The sequence below is a fragment of the Ornithodoros turicata genome, unplaced genomic scaffold (genome assembly GCF_037126465.1).
Source record: "Ornithodoros turicata isolate Travis unplaced genomic scaffold, ASM3712646v1 ctg00001099.1, whole genome shotgun sequence".
NCBI classification, from domain to species: Eukaryota; Metazoa; Arthropoda; class Arachnida; order Ixodida; family Argasidae; genus Ornithodoros; species Ornithodoros turicata.
The window spans coordinates 40,344-68,333 of record NW_026999465.1 but is presented as its reverse complement, the minus strand read 5'-3'; the positions used below and the strand labels follow the sequence as shown (position 1 = coordinate 68,333).

At 45.2% G+C, this 27,990-nt stretch overlaps 3 protein-coding genes across 8 annotated transcripts; 2 read left to right on the top strand and 1 right to left on the bottom strand.

Moving 5' to 3' along the window:
• Positions 1–914: 914 nt before the first annotated feature.
• Positions 915–6,086, bottom strand: LOC135376450 (STING ER exit protein-like). Its single transcript, XM_064608957.1, has 7 exons — positions 5,719–6,086; positions 5,548–5,662; positions 2,961–3,002; positions 2,750–2,885; positions 1,262–1,351; positions 1,097–1,189; positions 915–1,027 (listed from the first exon to the last, which is right to left on the bottom strand). Exons 1-7 carry the CDS (start codon positions 5,837–5,839, stop codon positions 965–967), a joined length of 660 nt encoding a protein of 219 aa, XP_064465027.1. The 5' UTR covers positions 5,840–6,086; the 3' UTR covers positions 915–964.
• Positions 6,087–6,245: 159 nt separating this feature from the next.
• On the top strand, positions 6,246–20,012 carry LOC135376448 (general transcription factor IIH subunit 4-like). Its single transcript, XM_064608954.1, has 14 exons — positions 6,246–6,573; positions 6,753–6,857; positions 6,934–7,065; positions 9,517–9,610; positions 9,678–9,769; positions 9,836–9,950; positions 10,016–10,084; positions 10,889–10,972; positions 11,043–11,175; positions 11,260–11,311; positions 13,649–13,727; positions 14,972–15,019; positions 16,481–16,621; positions 19,835–20,012. The coding sequence occupies exons 1-14, from the start codon at positions 6,425–6,427 to the stop codon at positions 19,943–19,945; spliced, it is 1,404 nt and encodes a 467-aa protein (XP_064465024.1). The 5' UTR covers positions 6,246–6,424; the 3' UTR covers positions 19,946–20,012.
• A 2,348-nt stretch (positions 20,013–22,360) lies between these two features.
• On the top strand, positions 22,361–26,969 carry LOC135376455 (endothelin-converting enzyme 2-like). 6 transcript variants are annotated; one of them, XM_064608967.1, is made up of 4 exons: positions 22,361–23,409; positions 24,026–24,163; positions 24,589–24,663; positions 24,731–26,969. In XM_064608967.1, exons 3-4 carry the CDS (start codon positions 24,640–24,642, stop codon positions 26,786–26,788), a joined length of 2,082 nt encoding a protein of 693 aa, XP_064465037.1. In that variant the 5' UTR covers positions 22,361–23,409; positions 24,026–24,163; positions 24,589–24,639; the 3' UTR covers positions 26,789–26,969. The 6 variants fall into 6 exon arrangements, with proteins under 6 accessions (XP_064465037.1, XP_064465036.1, XP_064465040.1 ...); XM_064608966.1 differs by having other exon boundaries at positions 24,410–24,663; XM_064608970.1 differs by lacking the exon at positions 24,026–24,163 and having other exon boundaries at positions 22,361–22,974.
• The last annotated feature ends 1,021 nt before the right edge of the window (positions 26,970–27,990 follow it).

The window sequence follows — 27,990 nt, the reverse complement described above, 5'->3', positions numbered from 1 at the left end:
ACTGCACGCACGCACGGCTCAGTGTAGTACATCGAACGCAAAAAAAAAAAAATTATCACAGTCATAAAAAAGCACCTTTTTGCTTTTTTGACACATTTTATTTTGAGCTCCGACCCCACAATCTCTTGGCTGTTCTCAGTCGCCCGCATCATTTCGGGAACTGGCCTGGAAAACGTTTAACAAACGTGCCGTGCCTTGCATTTCATGTTGCAAAATCTACTGGCTGCATCCCCTTCAAAACACGTTTTTTTCTCTTCAGGTTCTCGTTCTTGCTTGCATATGATTCTGGCTGGTGGGTTAACTGTGGGAGATCACTTCCCTCCTTACCCCATACCCGTGGCAGTTACCCTCTAAACTGGGACACCGCAACAAAACCACCACAAAGATTGTGACATAGCAGTAACCCTTGGGGTGTCAGGGACATACATACGAAATATCGCGTTCCCAAAGTGCTCAGATTTTACTTGAGCGAATTATTACGAAGTGAGCGCTTCGCCTCTGTGAAGCATGAGGGCGCGGAAAGCAACACTGCCGTCGTCATCCTGCATGGAATAATGCAAGCTTCATAGCAGACGACAATGCTGGGTGACGTCACAGTATCTTCCTCCGGGCGAACCACTGTGCGTTTCGCATTCTGGTTTCGGTTTGGTATTGTCATCATTTACGAATTAATTACTCGCACAAAATGAATGCAAATTCGCTGTATTCGGTGTCAAGGGAGGGGTCCGTGTTCGGTATGATACTCACATAATTTTTTTCGAATCCTCGCGAAGTCTCCCTTTAATGCTGCCTTGTGAGTAGACAGACGTTTGGTCACGTCAAACTTCCCTCCCCAGCGCAGGGACAAACCGTCAGCACTCTGTGTTGGAAGCATGTCCTTCACAGTGTATCCTCTTTACAAAATACTCCTTAGCAGAGATGAGAAATGAAACATTATTATGTACAAGCATACAAATGTTGCCAATTATTTGTCTATAAGCGTGCCCCTGATGATCTTCTTCTTCGCTTCTTGTTCGGCATGGGCAGCCTAGAAAGAAAAGAAAAAGACACATTTCAGGGAAGGTTCTAGCTACCTTTCACCCCACATTATCACCACCTGTTCCATAAGCTTGCGTTTGTTCATCCCTTTCCGTTCCAGCTGCTTCTCGATGATTCTCGCATTGTTCGCGTACGAGTCTGCAACTTCTCGCTGTGTTGGGAAAGCGGAAAGTGTTCAGTCACACGCTCAACAGGATGCAACGAGTCTAAAGTGATTACTCACGGCCTCAATCTCTTCCTCCTCTTCATCGATGGTGGAAACAGTGACAGAACTGAATTTTCCCATGTTCTTTGTGTGCTTTGTAACCATAATCTATAATAAGCAGAAAACATTTTATGAGACGCCATACTTCTGGTTCTTCGTGAAAGCTGTCACTATCTCTATTCTTTTCTTTGTCAACTTCTCCTGCTCTATTTAGCAAATCATGCATGAAAGCGCAACAATCAGTCTTAGACCTGCCGTTGTAAGCTAGAAGCACTGCACCTGCCTTAACCCTATTTGCCATGCTAACAAATGGAGAACATCTTTGTTTCACACTTTGTACAGTTCACAATCTCTCATGCCATCGCTTTCGCTGCTACGCAGTAAGCTCCTCAGTGTTCCATATTTGCTCGATACAAGTTGTCAATGTGCGAGCATCTGCTTTCTATCATAAAACATTTCCAGCCTGCAGAGGGAGACTGGGATATAAAAAAAAAGCCAGCCGTTGATGCTGGCAAGTCTGTTCTGCGGGAGAAGTGGCTTTACGGTGGCCTTTCGTGATCATGAGAGAAACGTGCTGATATGTGTGTCCTTGGGATTCGAAGAAATGCTTTTTGCTTATATTTATTTTTATTTATTTGGCAATATAGGAAGACATAGAAGTCGGAATGCTGACGCAAGGTCTCAACCAGATCATAGCCTTCTAATTCTCTGACTTTTTCAGGTTTTCGCTGACAATTTCATGTTTAATAAATTCAGCGCACCGGCAAGCAACACAGTAAACAACATAAGTCTTGACGTTTCGGGTCCCATACGGGCCCCATCACTTCTGATGATGGGACCCGTATGGTACCCGAAACGTCAAGACTTATGTTGTTTACTGTGTTGCTCGCCGGTGCGCTGAATTTATTAAACATGACAATTTCAAGCAAGCTGTCTGACCAAAACAAAAGGGAACTTGGTGTCTGCTCCTACACTTCCATACAGATCATTCATAAAACACACAGTCTATTTGGGTAATTTAGTAATAGAAATAATTTAATGGATTCAAACAAACAAAATACATCTTTCTCCTTAGTGTCTAAGAGAGAGAATTTTTTTTTCCTGCAGTAAGGAGACCTCGTACTATGTCTCATGTTGGTGAAGCTGCTCTACTTTTCTCCCTCTGAGCTTGTCGTATTAATGAACTGCTACTCGCGTGTTACTGCAGCGTGGCCACTCGAATGCACCGATTGGCACTCGCAATTCGCTGCGTATGATCATGGCACTTGTCTGCGATTTTCCTTGACTTCACCTACTTTTTCACCTACCCTAACAATCTCCTGACAATTCCCAGTTTTACAAGTTGATAGACACCAAGCTGACGCTATAACCAGCTTGCACCTTAAGTTCGCTCGCGTGGAGACTCGCCGTACGTACGGAATGTGGAAGCGGAAGAGTCCGTTATATGCGGGACATGATCGCATCAACGCGAAGGAAATCGGACAAATTAAAAAAATATGACACCACCTTCTTGGGTTCAACTGCAGCTTGTAGCACCACACCTCCCTTGAGTGGTCCTTCTCCCGCCCTGAACACCGAGCCTTTCACCACAAAGGTCACGGTGCTTTTGGTATCGTGTTGATAGAAGAGCAACATGCCGCATCTGCAAAATGGTTGGCACAGTTGATATATTACTACAGCATGGACACAACTCCGATGGCGACCATGAGTAACTCACTTCTTGCATTTCTTCCTATACTGGCGCTCAATGCCTTCTTGCCTGGGAAGAGAAATGCTCAGTGAGAATGGGATGCCCGAAGGCTGCATGAAAGTAACCGTGTTTACATGGACGGATATGTCGGCTGAAGGCCCCAGTCCAGTGACCATTTAAGGGGTTGGGACTAGGGTTCCACCTTTCGTAGTGAAAAATACCGGCCGTGGGAGAGGTGGCGGAATAGAGGGAAAGGAGGAAAGATTGGAAGGAGAGTGGGTGAGGGGTGGACAAGTAGAGGGAGAGAGAAAGAGCGCGCGTGCTAGCTCAAGATAATACGAGGAAACATGTTCCTGTGTGTGGCTGGATCATTGATTGCTATAAACAGGCATTGCTATATATAGGCAGGAAATTGCTATAAACAGGCATGAACGCTGATAACAACAATTAAGAACAACGGAAGCGAAATTTGTCCATTGCAAAAAACGGACCGAACAAGGTGTAAATATTATGTAAAATTATGGTGCCACTAGTATTTTGCAAGTACGCTGTACGGATGGGCATATTTTTGACGATTACGAGCGCGCTGGACCGCCCACCCGACACGATCGCCCATGGAGCGCGCCAAGCATTGCGGGAAAATCTGAGGAGCGCGTGACGTCAAATATCTCTCGCGCTCCATGTGCGGCTGCCCGGTAAACGGCACAAACACGGCGAATTCTGAATAACGCCTGAAGATGTTCGATACGGAGATCTCGTGAAAGTCGATATATCCTATGAGAGATGGGTTCGTACATGCTTCTTCGTCTCCGTTCTTTCCCCGTAGCGGGAATTAGACGTACGCCGAAACGCCAAATGAAAGTCAGGAACTCCAACAGGAGAGCCAACGTGCGTCACTTCCGTGGTCTGCTACGGCGGCGCGGCGACGCTCACCAGGGGCTCAGAGTGCTCCACGGCCGAATGTTATATCGCGATTGTGGCGGCATTTCAACTAATATACGCAAATCTAAGTCGAATTCCGGATTGTTTTGGTACACATCGCAATATGAGGCAAATAGCTTTGCAGCCTATTTTCGCTTCCGTCGTCCTTTAATAATAACTTGTGAACCGTTTTCTCTTTACTTGTGAATCATTATCGCCGGAAACTTGGCATTGTTTTTTCACGTTCTAATAATATCAGTAATAAATAACTAAGAAAACGAGTGGTAGCTGCGGAGTTGGGTCTGTGCTCCAGATTTATTGAAGTTGTAGGGGAATGTTGAAGGGAAAACCCTGCCAAAGCCCCCGTGAAAGATCCTGAGCCAGAAATACCGGCAGAAGGCTGCCGGTATCACCTTCCTACCTAGCAAACGGCAGAGCTAGCAAATTACCGGCCGTGCCGCTATAATACCGGCCTGGTGGCAACCCTAGTTGGGACATTTTCACTGTGTATTCACGCGAGCGACATCCTTTTGGAAGATTCTAGTGGAAGAAAAAGCAAACGCACTGCTTACAGAGACGAGGTTCCGTCCCGTATTATGTGAGCATTCACACGGTGCGGAACACTGGGAGTGGCGTTCTGCGCACTTAGCAGACGACACCGTCAGTGTCGTTCTTGTCGTCTGCTACTGAATATCTTGCGACTGCGTTGCAGGATATTCCCCAGAGTTAGCACTGGCCGTGAACACTGTATGCTGAGTGCTCGCGCTGAGAAAGCTATCACGTTTTTCGCGTCTTCCGCTTCTGTGGCTCATGTGAATACACGGTCAATACACAGTAGTGAAATACAAGCCCCCAAACACACGCTGCATAAGCTTCGGTTTTGCAGTGCGCAGTTCCTCTAACGGCTGTGAAACATTCAATGCAGGTTCACAATGGTGCAAAGAACCGTACTTTACGTTTATCTGGGATAATGTGGGATGACCTGTCGCAACCCCTTTAAGGTCAACTGGCGACAGTTTACATAAATGTCGACTAAAGCACTGCACTCGCCTTTCAATTGTAACCTTGAAATTTAGATAACGTTACACACGATTTTGTCATCGCATAAGTTGTTTTACTTTTCGAATACTTTTGGTGCCTTTCTGTAAGCCGTTCTTTTTGTAAACAGCTATTCCACTTCTCCCGCCGGCTGTTTCAGCATCCCACTTTTTACCTAATCGTGCTTGTAATCTTTTGGACATACTGCTGCCTTCTGCCAGCTATTCCTCCTCTTCCACCTGTTCTATTTTGAATCTGAGGCAAAGGCACCCGACAGCGGCGGATGGCAAGTGGCTGGGATCCATCGCGGCAACCATGTTTCAGCATCGTTGAGGCGTCATACCGGGTACTCTCTATTATTTGAATCCACACTCTTTTTTAAATTTGTTTTGAAAGGCACGGACACAGAAGACGTCACACGTGTGTCGCCTTCTGTGTCCGCGTCTCTCGGTCTTCTTTGTGGATCTATCCCAGCTAGCCTGCACCCTTTCCCTTGTAACAAGCAAGTACTGTGTAATATAAATCACTGAATTTGATTAATTAAAGACCAACAAGTTTGTCACTCTAGCATATGTTATGGTCCGTACGGATCCGTAGGATCGGCCGTATATCCGTTCCGTTACGTACGGATATACGGAAACTGTCACAAGCTTACCGTTTGATGTAAGTGGTCTCATCTGCATTATATGAAAGCTTGTGAGCGTGCTTTGCTCCGTCTATCACGCGTGCCCCATCTCTTGGACGCAGAGGTAGCTTCTCGATGGCACAATCTACAAATCGGAAACTAATTAAACTTACGCTCAGCAGTTCATGGCACTATACTAACCTAAAATCATAGCCATACTACCGCACAAGCAATAGTACACGTTCAGAGGTTTTTCCTCACTGTATTCTTCTTGGTCTTTTGTGTCGGAGCATACGATGCTTCTAGACACAACTTTTGGCATGGTGATACCTGTCTATCAAGTCACAACCGCAGTAAACTGTAAGCAGTAAATGGTGCACCGTTGTCTTTCTCCAATGAAAGCAAGCGATCCTGTGTTGACAGGACAGCAGGGTGTCAGTTGGATCATAGGATTTCTCACGAGTGTGTGGTGTGACCACTGACCAGTCACTGTTTTTATATTCGACAACACAACATCGGGAGTCACTCCAATTTACGCATTCACGAAGTCTGCACTGATGCGCATGCGCAGGGTTGTTGGGGTTGCCAGAGGCAAATGTCGGACGTACCCAAAAGCAGCCAAAAGTTCATGATACTTATCCTTTCTTATCTCCCCTTCCGCAACAGAGGTCACGAAGACGCCGCAGAGAAAAGAAAGACGTAAATGCACACTCTCGACAGACAGGACTTGGACAAGATTCCCGACGCTTTTCCGCCTACTTGTGTACTTGTGCTGTTGTCATCTATCACTTGTCTAAAAGCCACACATATCCTTCAAAGCGGCGCGCGCGCGTGTGTGTGCGTGTGTCTGTGTCGTTCAGTGGTTCAGTTCAGATCCAGGGTCCAGTGATGGCGGTTTGAAACCGAAATGACAGCAATGACAGCGGCAACGAGCGCGAGTTTTACTGTTTCTAAAACATTACGATGTCAAGATCTGCACAGTTATTTGAAAACCTTACCTCCCGCGACGTTAGAGAAGCTCTATGCTCATCCTGCAACATGCTTAGCAGTGTTTCGGTGAGATTATCCACAGTGTTCAGTTACATACATTGGTGATTGCCACAAATTCGGCTCGCGCAAATATACGTTTAAAAGGAGTGTATAGCTCGTTGCTTCCTTGTGCCCTTCCGAGCCTCTTTCGAAAATGCGTCGGCCGAGAGAGTTAGCTATTTTTTCAGAGACTGTTCTTCCGACAGGGAAGTTCCAGCCATGGGCCGGCACTACATCATGCGTCTGTTATTCGTAGAGCAAGCCGTACCGCAAGCAGTTGTGTCCTCCTGGAACGAGCAGAAATACGTCAAGTACGTGTCATTGATCCGTACTGTGGATTCGTGGGAAGTCATTTTCTAATGTAAGGTGTTCACGACAAATTTATAGGGAACACCTGGAGTGCTTGGATTCGTTGTCAGCTCTCCACCTGTGGAGTGAGACGAGCCTACCAGGCGGCCTACCTGGATGGACGCTAAGCCCAACATTCAGAGCCAACATCCGCATTGCACTACTTGGAGGGTAAAAAAGTGTTCTTTGCTCGTGACCAATCCTAACCAATCCTCCACTACCGTGGCCTCGCTCAGCAAGCGCTCGACTGGCATGCAATGAGGAAATCAGTGTCGAGCTCTTCGGGGTGGTCAAGTGTTTGCCCACTTGTTGCCACACACACGCACAAAAAAATGCTCCTCTGAGCCTTTCCTGAATGAGAACCTCGTGCCACACCCGTATCAATGCTTACTTAGAAAGGAAGAGTGGTGCTCACTAAGGCAACTGGACGACCTCCTGTCCTTCGAATGCACTGCACGGTAGATGACGTCCATTGTTGCGGCTCATGGAGGATGGACAAATTATGCATGCAGCCTAGCCGAAAGAATAATTAAATAAAAGCTCGTAGCGGCTTGAAACATGCTTTACGACTATCGCTCTTCCGTAACTTCAAGGACTGAAAGAACAAAAGCCAATCAAAAGAGTGAAAGGAGGAGCTGTTTGGTTAGTGTGCATGTTGCCGTGAAATGTTTGTTGACAGCATACGCTTTTTCTTGGCCCACTCAACAGGCTCTTGAAATCACATACAAACACAGGAGTTTTAAAATTTTTGCCAACATCAACAAGCACAGGAACAGTAAGCGAGCGAGCTGATGTGTAACTGAACAGGGTAGCATAATTCCTTGAGCCTGAGGAGTGGGACGGAAAAAAAAAAAAAGGCCGACACAGACTGTGGCCCTGTTTTGTGTAGTCCTTAGCCTTGTCACGCTGCTCAGACTCGAGGAATCGCGCTACTTTCTTGAACAATATTAGAGCTAAATCAAAGTTCCCTAGCAACCTGAAGCATCAAAGTATCATCATCATTGTATGCGTGGCAAAATACTTGGCGACAAGTGATTGTTTGCGAGCCTCCACAGTGATTTTCTACGATAAGTGCTGATATATGATATGATATATGGATGATATGATATCTAATATGATATATGGATGACACGAGGCTGCCATTCAGAAAAGTCCCAGCATAGCATTTTCTTGTGTCTGTGAGCTTGGCACTTGCTGTAGTATCTCAAAGCATTGCTATAATAAATGAAACTGCTTTGGGAAAAGTTACTCAAAAAAGCACTGTTAGCGGTAACTCGTTACTGTAAATAAGCTACTTCTTGGTAGCTTTTAACTTAACGTGTTGCTTTGGAGCCACAATATCAAGATTCGAAATAAGGAGAAACAGGTGAAGAACCGCAGAATATATATTTGGTAACATGTAACTTGAAAGTAACTAGTCACTTTACCAAAGTAGCTTAGGAACCTCAGGTTTATTTTCATAATGTGTAACTTTGTTAGGGACTTAGTTTTGCACAGTAACTCAACTGGTAATGAGCAACTTTCTTCAAGTAAGTTTTCCATCCCTGATAAAAAGTAGCTAAGTTACAAATACTGTTTCTACACAAAAAAAAGTAACTAAGTAGCAGATACAGTTACTCCAAGCAAATAGTAGGTAGTTAAGTTACAAAGTAACATGGTTGCTTCAAAGTTACTTTCTGCATGGTCAAGCACTCAAGTCCAGCAACTTCTATTCCAAGTTCTGCACTAAATGTACATGTATGGTACCTGAGCAATTGCTCTTGCACAAAAGTTTGCACCAGTAAGTTTGTTCTACAATATTGCAAAAAAATGTCCCTACCTGTGCTGACCAACCACTTAACTGCTGCAGAATACCAGATGCCCTGACTTGCAAAGCCGTAAAAACAAAAAAACAACAAATTTTTACCGCAGAAAAAGTTACTTACGGCCCTGGTATAAAAAGTAATAAAAGCAAAGTACTGTAGGTGCTTTGCTTCCACTTTTTAAATTGTTCAGTTACCGAAGCCACATCGAGACTTTCGAAGACGAAGTAGTCATTGTCGGGACACGCAGTTGTCTCTCAATAGTGGTGATTTTTTTCCAAGTACGTATTCGTTCCTTCGCACCTACAGCTAGTTATGTGAGCCAGAAATACTGATCATCAACGGGTAGTGAGAGGAAATGGAAAATAGTTTCTGAAAGTATCGAGAAAAACGTGCGATTTTAAAGGAAATTTGTTGTATTTAGCTAGTTACTTAAAAATTACTGTCTGAGGGAGAGGAATTAGCTACTACTTACATGTAACTAAGTTACTTTCTAAGACTGGATATAAATAAAAATAACACAGTAGAAGGGTGCAAGCTAGCTGATGTAAGGAGATAAGCAATTCCTCGAGTCCAAGAGGGAATGGGATGGGAAAGATGAGAAATGCATAAACTCCAAAACCAGCAATAACGCTGTTTGGAGCAAACTGCACTACACCAGGGGGAGAATAGTTCTATAAGAACAAATATAGGACAGAATACTAGACACCCTGCCCGATCTCCGTGCACGATGGCGCCGAGGCCCCCCGCAGCCCAAGTTCACGATAGACGGCCACCTTCCAATGCCCCTGCCATGAAGTACGGTCTCTTTGCAATGCAGTGGCCAACCCTGGTCTGTGTACAGTGCCCTCGAGAAAGATAAACACGTCAGGGATGCCAACTTCTTGGACCAGTACGCCCTGGAGCGTTGGGAGGTAACGATCTTAACATATGACTCCGTTAGGATCGGTGAAGAAGTGCGATTTACGTGTTTTTTTTTAGTGTGTCCTGCACTTCATGGTGGGTTGCCACTCGAAAGAAGGCATCAGCGCGGACGCGGTGCGCATCCTTCTACACGCCGGTCTCATGAAATTGTAAGACGTTCTCCGCCGAAGCCTGAGCGCAGGTCTCTGCATCTCTTTCTGGTCGCTATCCAACAGGGACGACACAGAAGGGAGCTCCCCGCTGATAACTACGGAAGGCTTTCAGTTTCTCCTCATGGATACGGCGTCCCAGGTCTGGTATTTCGTACTCCAGTATCTAGGCACCATACAGGTGAGTTTGCACCAGTTGCAAAGAGAGAGCAAAGAGATAGAATACGTGTTTTGTGTGGATTTCAGTCTCGTGGCATGGACCTGGTGGAGTGCCTTACTTTCCTCTTCCAGCTCAGTTTCCTCACCCTGGGAAGGGTGAGTCACTTATGTTTTTCAGGCTTTATATTATATTTTATTTTACTTCTTATTATTTTACTTTTACAGTAGGGGGTAGAAATCATCTTTCATTTCCGGAGCCGTAAAACAGAGTAAAACGGGGTGATATGGGGCACGAAAGCAGATTTTTTGCGTGGAAAATGAAAGAGGAGCGCTTTCCTATTTCGGATGAATACGAGACACCGAGCAGCTTTTGCGAATGCGTAATGTTCCATCGGTCTCCTGGGCCTGCATTCATCACTGAATTTGCACTGTGGCAACTTCTTCTTTTTTTTTTGTACCTTAAAGGGGCACTAAAATGCAAAAACAAGTTACCGTAACTTCAAACTACGTTTGCTTTAATTTTGTACTTGTTATCATAATTCAAAACTTTGATTCCGTCATGGAACTACAACCAAAATTATACTGGGCTCTTTCTTGCTTCGGCGCTAAGCAGTGAACGTTGTTTCAGCTTGTGCATAATTGTTTTTAGTCCATGCTGCGCGTGCACGCACGTGCCACACCACGGAGCAGTCCCGGTGAAAAACATAGAGCACGTTGTGAAGCGAACTCGCGTCGCTGTCCGAAGGACGTGAAGCTGAATGTTGTCAGTGGAACATTCGCGAGAACTGTTGTGGGCTACAATTCAGAGAACTTGTATTGAAAAATGCAGCAGTACGCATGGATACGCAGGACGCAACGAAATAGTATGCTTGAGGTACGAGACAGGGCAACAAAAAGACAAGACCTTCGGTACATTTTATACCTGCTTTGCACGTGATTGGCGGAACGTTTCTCCTACAGGATTACAGCACAGAAGGCATGTCAGAGTCTCTGCTGCTGTTTCTTCAACATCTGAGGGAGTTTGGTCTCGTCTACCAGCGAAAAGTGAGCGAGGATTGTCTTTTCTGTCCTCAGGTGTTTGCCCACGACGACTAAATCCGTCTGTTTGTTCCAGCGCCGTTCGGGCAGGTTTTATCCAACGCGTTTGGCCATTAACCTCGCATCCGGTTTGAAAAATGCGAGACTTAACACCGCCGATTCAGGATACATCGTGGTCGAAACAAATTACCGCGTATATGCTTATACTTGTGAGTAGCCCATGCTTTTTGTAGATACTGGTTATGAAGTCATGGTGTATAAGTCTGTTGAATGGGGGATACCATACTATGTAGGTTCACAGCTGCAAGTTGCTCTCCTTGGACTCTTCTGTGAAATGATGTACAGGTTAGTAAAAAATATATTTTATCTTAATTCACGCGCAAATAAGAAAGTATTTTCCGTGTTGCCACGTCCGAATGGCTGCTCTGTTGCTTTGAAGCCTTCTACAAGATATCCTGAACTGGTCAGCATTAGGTTGCCTTGCCACCTGTTCGGGGTTTCAGTTATGTTATAATGATTTGTGAACCTGTGCCATATACAGGGTGGTCTACCAACCATGATAGAAATTCATAGTAAAAAACGTAGGCCCCAGAGAGACATGCGGTCGAGGGATCTTTTTCTGCCAATAACTTTTGCCACATATTGGTAACATTTTTATTTCATTTCAGTTGACGGAAAGTTAATTTCTTGAATTGAACTCAGAAGTTTCCCAAGACAACCTAACGTCTGTGGTAAAAAAGACAAATGGAGTAAATTGAGTGTGGAAGGAGAGCACCCTTTTCTAGATGCTGTTCCAGTGCTTATTATCTATACAGTCAACCCTCGATTTATGAACCTTCGATTTATGAATTCCCTCGTTTTATGAACACTAGCACGAGGAACCAAGCTTTTTACATGCGTTTTTCCCTCGTTTTATGAACCTCGATATTCGAATAATGAATGGAATTTCTGGGAACCAACTAGGAGTTGCCCAGCGTTTTTGCCCTCAATTTATGAACGGATCGTTCCGAGGCCAACAAAAACCTTCAAAGGGATTATTCGTGGTCTTATGAATGACGCCTGAACAGACAAAACGTTTTCCAGGTATTGCACCCTCGGTTCTTAACCCCTCGAAATCCGAACAACAAACGGGTTTTTGCAGAAGTGTTCCTGACCTCAATTCATGAATAAGGTGTCCGCTGTCACCTGGAGATTAATAAACATAGGTTAAAAACCCCAGAGGAAATCCAAGACCAGTTGAGTGCGAATGTGCTGACATCCCCTCTTTCCAAGATTGACACAGCGGAAGGCATCGTCCAAAGCAAAATTAAACTATTTAGTATTGCATAATAAACAGAGTGTGAATGTGCTAACATCTGTGCTTTGTGAGATTGGTACAGCAGAAGGCATGGTCGAAAGCAAAATTACACAATATATTGCATTATAAACACAATACCAACTCGGAAATACTGTTCCATTTGCTCGATAGTACTCACTTAAAGGAATTTTCGATTTATGAATGATTTTTCGGGGAACCGAGGGTGTTCATAAATCGAGGGTTGACTGTATACCACCATATCACAAGATAACCCTCTCCCCAGACCTTTCCTCCTTTTTTTTTAAATAAACATATCCCCCCCCCCCCTTCCCCAGCCACATCGCATTCAGGGCTGTTAAGTAACTGCGTAAGAGTAACATAGTACTTGTACTTAGATACTACTTCTGTGTCTCGCGTGAAATATCACATACATTTTCATTGACGTTCTTTTACCTGTGCCTCAGTTACCTTTTTCCGTATTTTTTGCACTTTGCCAGAGTACTTTTCCTAATTAAAAACACGTGATTGACAAAGGTCATCAACAGGTGGCGCAGTTGAGCTAGGCAACCTGACCTGAATGATTTTCAGTTATTCCCAATACTGAAGTCTGTATTTCTCAGATATTACACAATGCTGTCAAGCTGTGCCATGGTGGAACGGTTATTTAGCGGAGTGCCTCATCAGGATGAATCCTCGAATCCGTGTGTCGAAGAAGAATTTTTAAATGACTGTGGTCAATGTCCCATCAGTTTTTTGGTATGAAGATCTGGAATGGTTCATATCTGGGGTGCATGCAGAATCCACAAGAAAGAAGGAATAAAAAACATTATGTTGGTTATCACATCGTGACCCACGGTAATCTGCTTTTTTAATTGTAATGCAACTAATAACAGCTCGCTAAATCGACCCAGTCAATTCATTGGAAAAAGAAACTAAAAGTACTGAGTACGTTTTTGCAATATCTGTAACTGTATCAGTGTATTTTCTCCCACATCGTATACGTAGCTGTAGCTCTGATAAACTCATTTGCTTGTAACGGTAACTCAAATACTTTTTAAAAGTGACTAACGACCCTGATTGGCATTACAAACAAATCCGAGGAATGCGTATGAAGCGGCGCATGTTTATATTTTATTATTCTGGGAAGGTTGTGTCAAAATTACAAGTTACACCCAACATACCCACTGGAGTTGTTGCAATACAATATTGCACGCTCAATATGGGCATGCACCTCTGGGCAAAACAATCCCTTCTGTAAAACTTCATTGTCATTATTGTTTTCTTTATTGAAAGAACAAATTTTTACTTCTTACAGATGCTTGGGATTTTCTTGTGTCTTATACACCACCTGGCTTGCATTCTCTAAATACATCTCATATTTGCAGGTTTCCAAACCTCGTGGTTGGCGTGATCACCCGCGAAAGTGTTCGGCAGGCGCTACGGAGTGGCATCACAGCGCAACAGGTATTTGAACACGGTGTTGCTGGATTAGACTTAGACTGCAGATCTGGGACCCTATTCTTGTCAAAGTGATCAGCCTGGATTACTCTGGGTTTTGCCTGTCGTTAGGTCGTTTTAGGTCGTTACGTAAAGAAGGTGTGAAGAACAGAACAACCAGTGGTCAAGCACTTGATGCTCTATTCTTCTTGTTTTTATCTTGAAGATTGCAGGATCAAGAGTCTGATTATTGGTGGTGGTGAAGATGAAACCTGCTCGCCGTGGCCACACTGAAAGTGGGCAGTGTCACGACTAAAACACAGGGGAAAAAAAGGGTTGAGGGTGCGTGACATTCATTCCTGTTCTTCATACCTTCTTCACGTAATGGCCAATGATAGGTGAGACACAAAGTAATTGACGAGGGCCCCTGTGAGTTTTGGAGGATGCATTTTGAAGTACTAAGGCCCAGTTTCTCCAACAACAATTAACATTCGAACCCAACAACAGCGGGCCCTTGCCTTGAATTAAATGCTTGGTTCTACTTTACTAAAGGAAGTTATTGTCACTGAAACATTCATCACGTCGCCAACCCGTCCATTTGTAAGAAAGAGGAGAGTGTTAAATTTTAACAACCCTAGATCTCCGTCCAAAGTTAACCAGCATTGGAAAAACTGGGCCAGCGCAAACAAGTGCTGTTCAGTCTTAGTCCCACAACTAAAATCGTTTTACTAGTGCAGTCTTTCAAGGGGATTGTGTCACTAGTTGCAGGTATTGCTCTAGTTGTTTACTTGCTTACAGCGTTCTGTCATTGCCCTTGGGTCCTGTAGCCTGTCAAATAAATAATATGCTCTAATGCGAGACATGCATGGTAGAATTCCTAGTAGAAAATAAGGACCACAAAGCATTTTTGAACCCAGAAAACCAACTGACTATCTAACTGAATTGTTTTGGGGAACTTTCCCATGTCAGATTGGGTGGGCAGTGCCACCTTGATGTGTTCCACTCTAATCCGAGCTGTAGTTTTTGCACAGTGTTGCTGGCTTCCACAAAGTAGTAACAACAACAACAACAACTTTATTTTCGACCTTGGAGAGTGGGGAGTTTCATCGCCACAGGCGATACTCTACCCCATTGCTGGATGGAATGGGGGGAATAAAATAACGAGCCCCTTCACAATAACGATCGAAGTCCGATGGTGTCCAGAAATGTCAGAAGTGTTAATTCTACATATAATAGAATACTGATTGCGTAGCACATTGATCCTGTTGCAGATCATCAACTTCTTGCAAATGCATGCACATCCTGTGGCAAGGAAAGAGGTAAGAGCTTTTACTAGTCACCACCAGAGGTCGCCACTTGTGGCACTGCTTAGGGTGCCTCGATAGTTGCGCCCTCTAAAGGGCGCAACTGTTGAGGCACCCTACTCAGTGCTGTGCATGCCAAAGGGAGTCTGGCCAGTTATGGAACCTGCTTATACCTGAGGTTCCACCCACTTTTTGAGGTATCTAGCCAGCCACAGGTCGAAATACAGTTGTCTATTATTACATCTATCCTGTACTTCTACCCTTATCTACTGGGTACCACCATATTGGAGAAACTCGATTGATTCAGATTGAAAGCGATATCGCTGGCGACAGACCAAAACAACGGATTTTGCGGACACTTTTATCAACGCCATCTGCATGGAGAGAGGCATGTTGGGAAGGCTCGGAATTGCAGAAATGGTTGCTGGCAGAAGTGATTGGCCAGGAGAGCGGTACAACCACTCCTTCATAGCAGGTGACTGCCGTTATGAAGTTTTCAATCAGGCAGTGTAAGTAGATCGAATCAAAAAGGAGCAGACATGTATGTATAAATAAAATGCAATTATATAATGCAAAATCCTACGTTCCCATATATAAGGGTCGTCGTCCTTGCTATTTTCTTGGTATCACCGTCTTAACTAGGCCTAATGGTAGCGACGAAACATCCCATTTTTGCATAAATGAAGCTGATTCTGCAGATGCGTACATGAGGATATATACTCCCGCTATGAAATTAAAGTAGTCTGAAAAATTTTTTATCATGAAATCTGTGCTTCGCCGTTCCAAACACCATCCTCCATCTTGGAGAAAATTTGGTGTCATGGCAGCTCGCATGGAAAATGGTAACCAATGAACCTAAGTTTGATTGACAGGTCGAGCCTCCTTTTTAGGCTCCTCCTAATGGCCAGACTCCCTTTGGCATACACGGCACTGCTCATGCTCACTCACGCTCACTTGAGTGTCCCCGCCCAATTCTCGGATTGCTCACTCATGGATTGTTCCTACTGCCACATACATGTTTTTTGTTTGTGTGTGTTTACAGTGGTTTCTAGCCCGGCTGAATCATTCTGACTACTTTTGATAGGTCACAGAGTATATGAGTTTTTGAAGCACTGCCTTACCCCCATCTTATTTTCTGGAATTTTCACCTCGCCTCAGTGTCTGAAGTGAGAACATCCTTGCCCTTGTCTGCCTAACTCTGGTAGCTATTAGTATACGACATATATTACTACTAAACTGCTTTCCAGCACAGGAGTAAAAAGGTTCGGCATGTGATATCTTACACTGATACAGACCCTTTCCTGTGAACGTAACGTTTGCGGATGTGCGGATGTACTCAATACCCTCGCGGATGTGGATGTTGCCCATGGACGTGGAGACGATGCCCGCCTTTTATCTATACTTACGTCTAATATAACCATGGTGACGAGCGTGTGAGGTGTACAGCATGAACACCAGCATGATGGTGTATTTCAGGACCCCGTTGTGCCTCCAACAATCCTGGACCAGCTTCGATTGTGGGAATTGGAGAGGGACCGTTTCACGTTTACGGGAGGAGTCCTCTACAGCCAATTCATATCACAAGGGGACTTCCAAATGCTCCGAAACTACGCATCCGTAAGTTGTGCAACTCCTCACTCTGAAGTCTACACCCCCTGAATGTCATCCGTAATAATTTCGGCCACCCTCGAGGTGAAGAGTTAAATGGGTTGCGACACATGCGATAGATTGCACACTCAAACAGTCAGTCAGTACAGTCAAACCTCGATTTGTGAACAGCGAAATTCATAAATCGAGGCCTTAAAGGGGTTGAGAAACCACATGCAACCCACTAAATGTATGGTGTCGTTTTACACGCTGTAGTCCATGGATCTGACGCGCAAAGTCCGACAATCCTCACTTGAACGTTTTTTGTTTTTATGTTTTACTATTGGGTTCTTAAAATGACGGTTATTTCGAGCCACCATCAATGATGACACTGAACAGCGCCGAGAGACCTTGGCAGACAAACGGGAAATGTTCCCGAAAGTCTCCATACTGAAGCCAGTTTGCTGGCTGTCTCCCACCTTACAACCTCTTACGTCGTCATGGAAACAGAAAATAATGCGCTTCCTTTCTCCAACATGAAGCGTCATCCCAAAAATGGTCGTGGAGGTCAAGAGCTGAGAGTGATGGAGGAGCTCACCGAACACCACCTAGATAGAGAAGGCCTGCGCATTGATTGCCTCCTCTCCCTCCTTCCCTACATGGACATTAAGTGTCAGAATTCGTCTGCTACTGCGATTCACCATTCTGCGAATTCAAGACCCCGCAAACGATTGCGGCTCACCTGGAACCTGCAGACGTAAATATTTAGACAAAAAAGTGCAAGTCTCTTTTCAGAAAATCAGTTTTCCCATTTAGTATGCGTCCAATCACAACTTGCAGACGACGGTGGTTTCAACAGCTGAAAGCCTGTTCGTGATTGACTATGGCTGTTGAAAACACGATCTTGATTGGCCGACTCTTCATTGTTAGGTCAAGTCTACGAGCATGCAGACTTTGTTTATCTAGGTGGTGTTGGCTCACCCAGCGCGTGGCCTTCGAAATTCCACAGCTTCCTAACACAGGATCGCAGAGACATAGCATTTTGATGTACATGTTCAGTACACGTAGATCAATATTTACCAGGTGATTTGTTCAAATGTTTGAAAATGGTTCCTGAACCCCTTGAAATTGCTATAGAAGGGTCCAGTTGGTTTCTCAGCAAACTGTTCATAAAGCGAGGGAATTCACAGATCGAGTGTTCATAGAAAGAGGGTTGACTGTACTGTGGGAAGAAGAAATAGTTTTCTATGTGTCGTACTCGGCAAGATATGAACCCTTGAACGTGCGTGCTCGTGAAGCTCTCCCACGAATCAGTGCCTTGTCCGTTCCCATTGCTAGTTGTGAGCACATGACCTCACTGGTGGAGATGCTTGCCGTATGAGTTTCCATATTTGCGGTGGAGGTTAGTTTCTGTTACTAGGGTCTTGTGTTTTATTCCCAATTTACCGGAAAACGTGGTTCGGCACGAAGAAATAAAATAATGTGTTACGGTGACCGCTGGGCCCATTACGTACATTTAATAGACAGCCTGATGTTCAACGTTACACATTTTCTGGGAGAGAAGGCACTGCACTTTCACACGTTAATAGATGGGTGCATGTTTGTAAAGCTTAGGCTGAGGGCAGGCGTCTTCAACGTAGGGTTGTCACCTTTCACCATGAAAGGCCCCGGCCGAGTGGGTGAGGCCAAAAAGGAGAGGAGGTTGGGCAGGGGAAAGAGGGAGGACAGGAGAGCATACAGAGAAGCACATTAGGAAAGAAAGCACTCGTTAAACAGTGTGTACGAGGAGACACCACTTTATTTGTTTGTTTGTTACATACAGGAGCCTTAAAAAGGTTATAGCAGGAGTTTGCATACATTGCTGGTGAAGAGATAAGTTAGGATTATTGATTATCGCTAACCAATAGGAAATATAGTTCCCTAACCGTAGCAGCAATAGAGTTCCACTGAACATTCAAGAGAGGAAAGAAACTATGCTTGAACACATCAATGAGCGAAGAGAAAGGCACCATGTCCGACGGATGTGTACTACATAGTGACGAAGGCTGTACAAAACTAAAACAGGGGAATACGGAGTGTTGATATGGTGAGCTGTGCAAATATTCGAAATTCCGAATATGAAACGAATGTCCGAGGCTATTCGAATGCTATTCAGAGCCATTCTGCAAGTCGACTTCACCTCATTACACCCTAGTCTTAGGCGAAGCCCACTTTACACTGTTTACAATAGTCTGTCACTAAAGTTTACAACCTTCTGTTACTCTACCTGCTACTACTAAAGTCATTCAGAGTTATGTTCAGTAATACATGGAAATACGTGCAGCTTCTAAAAAAAGGACAGGAAATTCACAATGCAAACATAGAAATTATGAGATTCATTGCAGCTTGGCCTCTAAATAGCCACGCAGCAAATGTGAACCAGTAACTTGCAATCACACAAAGCAGGCTGCATGGCACATGTTGACTAACTCTCAATGCAGTTCATCTTACTAATGCAGTCTACCATACACAACACACTGAGGGACCCTTCTCTCACAATACATTAGGCTGGATGAAAAGGCCTACAAGTTTGGAGCAGAACATCATCCAATAAGCGCAACACCACAAAATATTTCACCACGAGATATTCGAAATTATTTCAATTGGAGCCTTTTCTGATTATTCGAATTCGATTTGCCGTCTCAAGAAATTATTCGGATTCTATTCGCAGTGCAAGTAAAATATTCGTAAACTATTCGCAATGGAAATTTTGCTATTCGCGCAGCTCTGTTTATATGCTCATGAACTATTAGGTGCAGATACAGCGCACAAAAGAGAACGAGACTCGGAAACTAGTGAAGTACCACTATCACAGCGTGCAGTGTTGGATCCATTCGATATTCCTTCGAGGGGCTTAGGGAATTTGTTGAAACTTCTCCATGAAAGACCTTACGCAATTAAGTACTACCTAAATGCTGCGAGTGTTGTTATGGGGGAAGGGGTTTGTGATTCCAGCTCGCCATTGCGCTACAAGCAACCTCAGGCTTATCACAAAGCGAGCCAATTAAGCCACAAATGTTAGCGCCCACAGTTCGCAACTGTAGCAAATGTGTGCCCTGTTCTATGGGAAATTTATGTCTCGATGTTGAAGGGCTTCATGGTACTCATGGTTGTGCCACAGCAGAATAGTATTTTGAAAAGCACTTCAATACTTTGATATCTCTTGTTCTTACAAATATTTTATAAGACTCGCAAATTCTCTAGGACCTTGGAGTGCTGATATGGGACAACCCCAGCAAGAGAGTCATGGTCGTCAGTCGCAACGGACATGATGACGTGAAGCGCTTCTGGAAGAGGCATCGTCAGGACCATTGAACTTTGGTTGTGTAACTTATTTATGTGTAATGTATAATATGTAATATAGTATGTATATGACATTGTACGAGACTCGTAATGCCTTTATGACGCACGCAGTTTAGTCGCCTGCTCATAAAGTTTGCCACCATTTGCTGCCGTTAGTGTATACTTAAAGGGATGGTCGTGTCCGTTCCAGTCGATTTCGAGACTATATCGTCATTTAATTCCTCGTGGACCATTGACCACATTATCAAAAATCCACAGTAATAAAAAAAATGTGGTAAATACTGGTGTAGTTTCACTGTTATTCGACGGAATAAGTTGACAAGAGCAGACGCAGAGCATGCTGGAATTCCCTCTCTGGGAAAACGAGAAAACGTCATTCTGTAACCGGCTGGTGACGGCGCGCCTTTCAGAAAAGGGACACTGCAACCGTGCAGGCGTCTCATGGAGTTACAGGGGGGGGGGAGGTCTGGACGGAGTCTTTCCTCCTCAGCGCACCACCCTCTCACTCCTTTGCTTACGGAGTGACGTCACGCCACTCGAGCTTCTGCAGCCACGGGGCTTTAAAATTCGTTACAGTGCCACTCCGGACTCGGAAAACAGCTCTTATTTTATTGAGTCCATGAAAAGAAGGTGCCTCAAGGATTCTATACGCAAAATTTCAGTCCTGCTTACGAACGCTGTGCATTTCTGTCCATTTTTGAAGATCTTGTGAGCCTCCACAAGTTTCGATGACGCGAGGTGCGAGTGACATAATCATTAGCCCACAAATTGCAATGATGTCATGTTCTGGAGAGGGCACTCGTCTCCTAGCAACGACACCTTTGTTAGGATTCTGAAGACCCGAGATTTAGTCCGTAGTAGTAAGTTAATATCTAAGCATTTTTCAGACCAAAAAATTAGCCAGCTAGACTGTTGGCCGATGTCAAATAAAGATTTCATAGATGTGTTTCCTGATGCGACCATCCGCTTAAGATGTGCAAATGACCTTGGATCGATTTTTCTGCTGCTAAGTGAGTCACCTTTGCAGTTTCAGTAGAACTGTTCATGACCATCTTGTCCACCATGCTATTGTAATGAGAAGTGTTAATGCAACTATCGTTAATTTGCCAGAAATTCAGCTAAAGTTCACTAACATGACCTGCCATGTCATACAGACAGCATATTAGTGTGTAGTACTGTGAAGTTTACTTGTGTCCGAGTGAATGGCTGTAAATTCCAGGGGCACAATGAAGAGAACGTCATTGACTCGAAGTAATAACGGTACTCCGACTCTGCATTTTTGCTACACTACAAGTGAGATAATTCGTACAACTTGGCATTTATAGCCACACTGCAAATTTAAGACAGAACAGAACGAATTCGCGCTCCGAACTTAATCAACCTCGTGCACACGACAATACATGCTAGGAATGTTACCAGGTCGGCCGCTTCAGAAAGCTCGGACCCATTTTCCCACGACCATGGTGATCTGCCTGCACTACAGATGTTGCACCGTATCGGTCATCTTGGTCTCACATAATCATCGCGTCAACAAACAGCTGCGCAATTGTACTTTCTAAAACTGATACTGCGCCGTGGCTCACAGGGAGCAATGAGGCTAGGCTCACGCTGCTTTTACTGCTGCGTACGTAATTATTTCTCTTGTCAGCTTAACACGCAGCCCCACTTGCATCGTGCAATTCGATGCCAAAATAAAAATATCTAACGAGAGTGTCCTGCAAGGGGGGGTGCCGGATGAGGAATGATGATTAAATTATCCACTCTACTGTCTTACACATTACATGAAAGAGTGTGCATGTTCTGTGTTCTATTCCCTCCCATCTGGTTGCGATGCCTACTTTGTAGGTGTCGTGCCAGCCGAATTTGTGTTGGACGCTCATCTTGGAGCAGCAACGAGTACACGGGAAGACGATTGCACGGGAGTACCGCTTTTAAGGGTTTATCATCTTAAACTGAGACTTGGCAACCAAATGGACCTCAAGCTTGCGGTATTAACCACAATAATTTACACAAACTGAACACAGTTGTGAAACATCTCACTCGAAAACGAAGGTGGAATCGTAAAAACAACTTTTGAAATTTGAAAAAGTCTGGCTCCCACCGAGCGTCGATGGAAGTATTTCCTTCTTTCTTTCTGCGATCGGCCAACATCACAGTCATAGTCATAGTCACAGTCAGTTAGTCATATCGTCCCTGCGTTGTTTCCCGACTCTCAGGAAAACAGCTGTTTCTTTCCATCAGTGTGTGAGTAACCTGATGCCAAATTTTGGTCCATTGTTTTGTTTCGTTCCATTGAATGTAACACAGCGGCTATGACTGGCGTGGTATACTACTTGTCCGCTCCATGCAGGGCGACGTAACGCGTTGTCCTTCGGAGGGGAAGGTTCCTGCGACTCCTCTCCACATTCCTGTTTCGGTTTAATTACAGTGGGCTCCCGTTAAGCCGAACTCGCTTAAGCCGAATTTCCGGTTATGCCGAACAAATTACGGACATTTGTTTGTTTTCCCATAGACGCCATGTAAAAAAAATCCGCTTAACACGAACAGACACCGCGGGCACTTCGGATAACCCAAACTTTTCCGGCGCCCGCGGCGCCTGTAAACGGGCTTCGCCGCACGCACGGAAGCGAGGAAGGCACGTGATGCTGTGCACACGGCACCTTTGGGGCTCAGCTTCCACCACCCCCGCCACGCAGAAACACTCTGTGGTCGTTTCGGGCTCAATCTTGATCTGCACATAGCGATCGTTATAGCTATTTTTCAAAATTTGCGCGCTCATTCCGTCACGCGCATTGGCCGTCAACCGGGGAGCACGAGCGTTTAGCAAGCAAGTGCACCATAACATGAAACCCAAACTTTGTGGTGTCTTTTGATGTGCAGGCATTCGGAATACGTTGACATGCGCACGTGCGATTGCGCAATTCGCGTGCAGTCTCCGGGGGAACTGCCGTTCGCGTGCTGTTAGGGCCCATTCTATCCGCGTGCGCAGCAGTGGGCAACCAGCGGCTTAACGCTTCAGTAGGTGGCCAAACTGGCAGGAAGTAAGCTATTGTATGCTGCCATGTTGCCAATATGCCGTTTCACAATTGCTACCCTGTCTTTGACATTTTCTATGACACTTTTGGGTCCTTCTGTTAAGATGAACTTCTGATAAGACGAACAAATTTCCGCGGTCCCCTCGTGTTCGTCTTAACGGGAGTTCACTGTACTCGCTTATTTGAGGCATAATTCGTCAAATGAGAACGAAACAAAGTTGATGGCAGGTAAACTGTGGATGTTATGCCCAAACTACGATGTGCAGCAATTTTTTTCAGCGATCGTTCCAAAGTATCCCTTTAAAGGTTATTGCGACACTAACCTACGTAGATTTTGCACCGGTGAAGACATTACGAATGACATCAGCATGGTCATTGATGTTCTTGATGGAGTCAAGGTTTTACACTACACTTTTGAAACCTGGGTCTTAACCACATTCGGTAAGCAACATCACTTCACCTTGAAAAGAAGATGGCTAAGAAGCAAGCGAGCTGGTTGAAGTTGATGCATAATGTAAAACCCCGAGACTAGGGAACAGAAAGGGACAGACACAACACAAAGTCTCAAACACAGCTGAAAACTTTACTTCGCAGACCACAAATATATACACAACAGAGCGAAAGAAAAACACGCAGTTGAGGACAAAATAAGAGGTCAATTCGGGAGAACGAGCAGTCTGCTCAAGGCCGGGTCAAGGATTACGAACGGGTTGCTGACACAGTTCCCACAAGAGGTTATGCAAAGGGTGTCTCTCTCAAAAGTCTTCTGTGAGGGTCCACTTCAGAAGTCTTTACAATTGTTCATCCTATAGAGGGAAGGAATCTGAACATTCCTCCAAATGCTTAGCAGTTTCGAAATTTGAAGCTTTATTTCTTACTTTTAAGGAATGCTCTCTCAAACGATCATTTAAGCAGCGTTTTGTCTGACCAATATAACAGAAGCCGCAACTTAGGGGCACCTGATAAATGACGTGAGACTTCGTGTTGTGCCTGTCCCTTCGTGTTCCCTAGTCTCTGGGTTTTACATTACGCATCACTTCACCCTGACTTCTTTTAGGACCTAGGGCTACATATAGCTTGCTGGTGCCTGTCACAGCACATGTTCACCATTCTTGCCTGCAACTTCTCATTTGACTCGTTCAGCCATGCTTCAGCTTCAAGCCTTTCTTTTTCGACTCTGCGTGAACGCTGTGGTGTGAGCAAAACTTTTTCCTACTTTCTGCTGCATACAAATGTGTAGTGTTAAGACATCCCCCTTTGCCAGTTACGGGACAGCTGAAATACAAGCAAGCTAGTGAGTAGAATTGATGAGAGAGACCCCTGAGGCTAGGACCGTTGTCGTCTGTGTGTGTCCCTTTGCCATTATGGAAGGGACGCCGAGACACAACAGGCGCTTACATTCAACATTTCAGTGCATTTCAGAGCAGCTTTCATATTTTAGATCCCCATCCACCCACTGCAGATCAAACAAGCTGCAAGTCATAATCTGATCCAGGCATAAAAGCCCAATTTGTGGCACTCTGTTTAGTCCCTTGAAGCCACATGTCCCTTAGCCACATGTCTATCAGCATCATTGTCCTATGGTCAGGGTATGGCCAACAGGAACTTCATCTCATTCAGGGAGGAAGAAGAAGAAGAATGTTCCTTTGTGCTAGCACTGCCAGTCTGTGAATGTCCCAGGCCACAGATCTTGATGTAAGACATGCCAATACTTTTGCTATACACGTGATACATGCTCAGCGTGACTCTCCTTGCATTTCAGCTGTTTGCGATCAACACAGACCGCTCCCTACACGACCAGACACCCAATGAGGACTTTGGTAACATTATCGCCTCGTGCTTGTTACTGGCATCCGTGTTTAGTGTCCTTCTGGCGGGATCCCTGCTGTTCTACAAGCTGCTGTCATCCGAGCCATCCGACACCTCCGACAGCCAGTACTGCCGTACTGAAGACTGTAAGCTGATTGGGTGGATGTACTCCAAATACATTGGCCGCGGGGACAATCCGTGTAATAATTTCTACCAGTACGTTTGCCAGGGATTCGAAGTAAGTGTCCTTGGCGCCATGGCAACCAACTTGTCGCGCAATATTTACGAGGCGTTCATCGAGCTAAAGACTCCTCGCAAGAACCAGACTGCACCGCAGAAAGCTGCTTCGTTTTACCAGCAATGCTTGGTTGCCGCAAGAGTCGCAAAGAAAGAAAATGGCAACCTCCTCGCTACATTTTTCCGTGACCTCAAGCTGTCCTTCGACGTGTTGCAGACGACGGACCCGATAGATACGTTGGTCCTGCTAGGGATGCGTTACGACCTTCACATCTTCTTCTCTTTTGCTTTGAAGAAACTGACGCTGATAGCTGATGACTACTTGTTTTTGGTGAAGGAGAGTGCCCTCTTCGACGCTTGGCGAAAGAGACGCGCATCCTATCTTAGAGTACAGGGCCGATACAGTGAATACGTACAAAACGTATTAGATGGAATCGACATCACGGAGAAGACTGAGCTTGACAACGTGACGAGTCGAATCCGCTCAGTGGAAGATGAGGTTATCAAAGTCAGGAGTCAGAATGACGGGAAACATAATTACATCACAGTTCGACTCTCAAGCTTTCTGACAGACCCGGCACTGCTGCCTCGGTGGGACGCTGCTCTCGAGAAACACACAACGTACGTGTTACCTTCAAACTACTCAGTCTCCAGCGAAGAGCAGATGTACACATTCCTTAACAACATATTTGCGATTGACACGAGTCGACTGAGCACTTACATCACCTGGGAGGCAGCTAGGCAACTGTCCGTTTTGTCCGGTATGGTCGCGGATCCAGATGTGGTTTTCAACAGCAACTACTGCTACGCGATGACGTTACGGCTCTTCAAACACGCCGTAGTATCGCCTTACCTCATCTCGGTCATAGATAACCCAAAACTGGATGCCGTTTCAAACATCATCACAGATATCTGGGACAGCGCCTCTCAACGCATGGCAGAGTCGAGCTGGTTGGACAACTCGACAAAGACTGCCCTGTTACGGAAGCTCCACAGGTTGAAATTTGTCGTGGGCTATCCGACCGGCATGAGCACCGCCCTGGGTCTGGAGCTCCTGTACTCCGACTACCCCGACATGACAGGTCCTTATCTTTCAGCACTGCTGAAAGCCTCGCGCGCCTACAGCAGGAGCCTTCTGAAGCACATCCACGCCTTTCCCGACGATCTAGTGGCAGCGGATTTTAACTACGACTCCGTCGGCGCCTATTACATCAGGGGCAACTACGTCTACATTCAAGCTGGACTCCTGCTACCACCCGCGTACGTTCACGGGGCACCACCCGAAATTAACTACGGCGGACTCGGTCACGCCATAGCCCACGAAATGATGCGCGCGTTCGACGACTCGTCCAGGAAAGTTGACGAGTACGGTAATGAAATCGCCTGGTCAGCGGAAAGCGACAAAACATTTAAGGACAAGATGGAGTGTCTCAACAGCAGCAGCATCATCGCGACCCCGAGAAGGCAGCGCGTATTGCGCGACGACTACGAGCCCGACGCGCTGGCAGTGAAGTCACTTTATGAGGCCTACAGGATGGCTGCCGACGATTCTTCCCTCAGGATCGAGGGCCTGGAACGTTACACGAGCGACCAGCTGTTCTTTATTAGCAGCTGTTACTTTTACTGCTTGGGCAGGGCGGAGAGGAGAATTTCTCGTCCTGCGCGCCCGCATCGCTGCAATGTTCCCTTGGCCAACAGCGCACAGTTTGCCACGGCGTTCAACTGTGCACCTGGAACTCCCATGAACCCTACAACGAAATGTGAAATCTGGTAGACGTGGAAGTGTGTATTGAAAAGACCCACAAGTATGTGGAAAGGTGTCTCATCTTCACCTTGCTGACAATTTTGTGCAACTGTGAATATTGGAAGATATATATAAGACAGCTTCAACTCAATTACAATACTGCACAACTTTCAGTCCCATTAATGGTGCGCAATAAACCATATCAAATACAGTGCGAGTCTCAAATTACATTACTGGTTGCTGAACGCCGTTTTATGCCGCGCGCCTCAACTACACGGAGGAAGATTTAAAAAGTAGAGCATCCGTATAACCTATATGGAAATTGAATGAACCAAATGTTGATAGCACACGCTTGATCGTGTATTGTACTAATATTTCTCTCAAGAAACTCTGCGAGACAAGACTGCGTTGAACAGCAGAGGCTCTCGAACCAAGGCTCGTGCATCGTTGTCCACTTCTTCGTGGTCCACGGGGTGTTGGATTCTTTCACCCTGGGATGGTATCTGTAAACGCCAGTAATTGATTGATTGATTGTCATGCGTGTGGTGTTCAATGCTCTTGGATGCACCTTGCTTGGCAGCAGTCTTACAACAGAATAAGGGGACTTGCAGCGATTGCCTCACACCATGCGCCATTTTGAGCTGGGTTGCGCACCACTGTGTCTAGGATGTGATGGCTGTGACTTTGAGATTGGACTTTGAGATTGAACTGACGATAGCTGCACCAAATGTGCAAGAAGACAAAGGGGCCGGTGCAAGCTGTGCTATAGTTTGACTGAACGAGAATGTGAAAGGAGCGAAGTGAAGTGAAGTGACGCACCTCATCCCTTTTGAATCAGAGCAGTCGTTAAAAGAACGCCATCCAGGGGCCATCCAGGAGCTTGTCCACCATCACTAGGGGTCACTGGAGTTGCAGTGCCAGGATATCGCTTTGCGAGCACCCAATTGCGCGATACTTTTATTTCGTGGTTTGCTGGTTTTCATTTTATGCTAAGACTGAAAACACAGATGAAAGTTTGCTTGCTGGAAGACCGGTTAGCCGTTTAAATATTGAGTGTAGTGGTTCCATGTCAAAGGGGAAGATTACCAGGACACTTGATCCTATTTACATATAGTCTATTTTTGAACACGTAAAGCAGAGTAAACTAGATTTTGACACATTTACTTTTCCAGCCTCAAAATTTACTGCCTTTTATTTTTTGCAAATTAGCCAGTGCTCTAATTGCACAAGAT